The following is a 3,353-nucleotide window of genomic DNA, read 5'->3' on the forward strand; positions in this document are numbered from 1 at the left end:
GCCATCATCTTCAGCTGCCGCTGGCCAGCTCCAGGAAGAGGTTGTCGGCCTTGAGCTCATCCTTGGTGGCTCCAGCAGCAGCAGCCCCACCTGCTACAGCTTCTCCAGGGGCTCCTTCTCCTTCCCTGGGGCCACACCAGGCTCTCAGGGTTCTGCCCAGGGCCCCAGCCATCAGTGAACCAGGCAAGCAAAACCAGGGGGGATGGTGGCCACCAGTGCTTGCCAGAGCAGGCCTCCAGCTCAGCTGCAGCCCAAGAGCTGCATGTTCCCTTCTGATGCTCCCTGCCCAGGGCTACAGGCAGGACAAAATCGTCTGCTTTGCTTTGCCACTGATTGCCAAGAGATGTGTGGGGCTGTTACCTGCCAGGCCCCTGGATCACACTGTGCCCGTGGCTCTCTGCCATCCTCTAGGGCACATGAACACCCTGCAGCCAAGGGGCACTGAAGAGCTCTTCCAAGGATGGCCTGTCCAAGGGCTGCATGGACAAGCACCTCTTTAGAATATCCTGGCACTCTGGGCACAGAAACCAGAAACCACCAGTCAGCTGTAGAAGGATCCCACCCGCTTTGCCCCCCGTTCCTGTGCCCAGGCCATGCTGGCTGTGCCCAGAGCTGGGCCTAAACTTGCCCATGCATTCTGTGCTTTTGAGGGCAGCAGGACAGCAGGACATGTGCCACCTCCTCAGAGCTGCCAGAGCGGGATGCTCCTGAGCCCGCTGCTGGCTCCCAGCACTGCTATTCCCCCCGTGCCGCAGAGATGAGGATCCACCTGGAGAGAGCCGTCGTGGGAACAGGATCCGCCCCCAGATGATCTCCTGGCCCCTCTTGAACGGGTGCTTCCCCACCACCAGCTGGTACAGCAGGATGCCCAGGGACCAGATCGTCGCTGCCTCGCCGTGGTAGCGTTGGTGGTGGATCCACTCGGGTGGGCTGTACAACAGGGTTCCTGTGGAACACAGACCGAGTCCATCAGGGGATGCTGCTGCTCCCAGAGCCTCGCCCCAGCATCCCTGGGCACGCAGGGGCTGCACCAGTGGCACACGGGGTGACCTGCTGCCCTCTCGCCTGCACCTGTGACTTGTGTACAAACTGGTGTTGGAAAAGAGGCCACTGGTGTTGGCAAAGGGCAGCGGAAGCCCTGGGGAGGCCCAACCATGACATGCAAATGAAAAACCCACCCAGTGGTGGGGAAAACCCACTCTCCTCCCTGCCTGCAGTGCCCCAAAATACATCAATAAGCCAAGGCAAACCAGGGCAGCGGAGCAGTACAGGCCCTTCCTCGCCTGCACACCAAACCGGCCGGTGCACGGGGTCTGACCCCCCTCTCTGCTACCCCCACAGGGGATTTTGTTGGGCTGGCTGCCCCCGCTCCAGCCCCAGCCCAGGGCAGAGTGGGTGCTGAAGGCTGCTGGCAGCGCCGGGAACTGCCCCCTCCCAGCCCCACCCAAAAGCAACTTGGCTCAAGAATTAATCCCATCCTGGCAGCAATGAGGGGAAGCCCCGGTGCCACACCCAGGCTGGGCCATGAGATGCCCAGGAGCATCCCCTGGGAGGGCTCACCTGCAAACTGAGTGTAGGCTGTGTCCTGGAGGAAGGCGCCGCAGCCAAAGTCGATCAGTTTCAGCTGCCCGGTGGCCAGGTCGAGCAGGATGTTCTCGGGCTTGATGTCACGGTGCAGGACCCCGCAGCTGGTGCAGTGCCGCACGGCCTCCAGCACCTGGCCGAACAGCCCCCGCGCCTCCTCCTCGGGCAGGAACCTCCGCTGCGCCAGCAAACCCGACAGGTCCTGGCACCGCTCCGGACGCTCCAGCACCAGCAAGAAGCTGCTGGGCAGCTCAACCCACTCCAGGAGCTGGATGACACCACGGAACCCAGTGGACACCTTGTGCAGCAGCACGATCTCCAGGGGCGCACGGGCGCCGTCGGGCTGCGGGAGGAGCACGGTGCCGTCGGTGGGGCTGAGGCCGTGCCAGGGCTCTGGGACCCCTCACCCAGCCCGGGACGCTCTGCGCCCCCCGCTCACCCCCCGCCCGCTCTCCCTCCGGGGCTCCCGGCGGCTCCCACCCCGCCGGGCCCCGGCTCCTCGCCGCCTGGCACGCCCCGCCTCTGCCGCTGGCCCCGCTCACTCACCAGCTCGCCCCAGTGCCGGACGCGGTCCCGCGGCACGCATTTGATGGCCACCTGCGAGCAAGGGGCAGCAGCGGGCTGAGCTCGCCGCCCGCCCCGCCGCGCCCCGGCCTCCTCCCCCTCCTCCTCCTCCTCCGCCCTCCGCCCTCCTCCTGCACCCTCCTCCTCCTCCTCGTCCTCCTCCTCCGCCCTCCTCCTGCACCCTCCTCCTCCTCCTCCTCCTCCTCCTGCACCCTCCTCCTGCATCCTCCTTCTCCTTCTCCTTCTCCTTCTCCTTCTCCTTCTCCTTCTCCTTCTCCTTCTCCTTCTCCTTCTCCTTCTCCTTCTCCTTCTCCTCCTCCTCCTCCTCCTCCTCCTCCTCCTCCTCCTCCTCCTCCTCCTCCTCCCCGCCGGCCCCGCCACTCACCGGGGCGCCGTCCGCGAGCCGCGTGCCCGAGAAGACGCTGCCGAAGCCGCCGCTGCCCAGCAGCGAACCCAGCCGGTACCGCTCCTGCAGGGCCTCCTGCGCCTTCCCTGCGGGCGACACGCGGCCGTCAGCGCTCGGCCCGGGGCCAGACACGGCCCCCGACCGCCCCCCGACCGCCCCGGCCCGGGCATCCCCATCCGAACGGGACACCGGCGGCTCGGGGCCGGCGGCCGCGCTGCCGAGCGGCGGAGCTCGGGCCGGGGAAGCCGCAGCGGAGGCGGCGGGAGCGGCCGCGCCCCGGGTGTCCTCCGCGGGCCCCGGGAGGAGCCGGGCCCGGAGCCGAGGCCGGAGCCGGGGCCGGAGCCGGAGCCCGCGTCGGGGCCGGGGCCGGGCTCGGCACAGGCGGAGCCAAAGGGTGGCGATGCCGCCCCAGCCCCGGGCACCGATGCCCGCCCGGCAGCGCCACAGCCAGGACGGCGAGAGCCGGGCGGAGGCGAGACCGCGGCGGGACGCCCGGGGCCGGGGAGGGGGCGGCCCCGCCCGGGGCCGGGGGCGGGCCTGGGGCATGGCCCGGCCCGGCAGGGGGAGGGGGAGAGACCGGGAGAGGAGGGGGACACCGGGAAAGGGACACCGAGAGACGAGGGGGAGACCGGGAAGGGGAGGCGGGGGGAAGGTGCGGAACACAGGGAGAGGGAGAGGAGGAGCAAGAGCACGAAGAGGAGAGAGTCTGTAGAGTCGCTTGTGATCGCTGCTGCCGCTGCTGCCGCTGCTGCCGCTGCTGCCGCTGCTGCCGCTGCTGCCGCTGCAACTGAAGCGCCGG

The 3,353-nt window shown here is 68.7% G+C and overlaps 1 protein-coding gene across 1 annotated transcript; it reads right to left on the reverse strand.

Annotated features, from left to right (window-relative positions):
- Nucleotides 1-407: 407 nt before the first annotated feature.
- Nucleotides 408-2,730, reverse strand: LOC138102342 (serine/threonine-protein kinase pim-1-like). Its single transcript, XM_069000032.1, is given in 6 exon segments — nt 408-514; nt 770-946; nt 1,561-1,927; nt 2,131-2,181; nt 2,534-2,701; nt 2,704-2,730. Coding segments are annotated over 6 exon segments (897 nt in total).
- Nucleotides 2,731-3,353: the final 623 nt, after the last annotated feature.

The sequence above is a fragment of the Aphelocoma coerulescens genome, unplaced genomic scaffold (assembly GCF_041296385.1).
Source record: "Aphelocoma coerulescens isolate FSJ_1873_10779 unplaced genomic scaffold, UR_Acoe_1.0 HiC_scaffold_70, whole genome shotgun sequence".
NCBI lineage: Eukaryota > Metazoa > Chordata > Aves > Passeriformes > Corvidae > Aphelocoma > Aphelocoma coerulescens.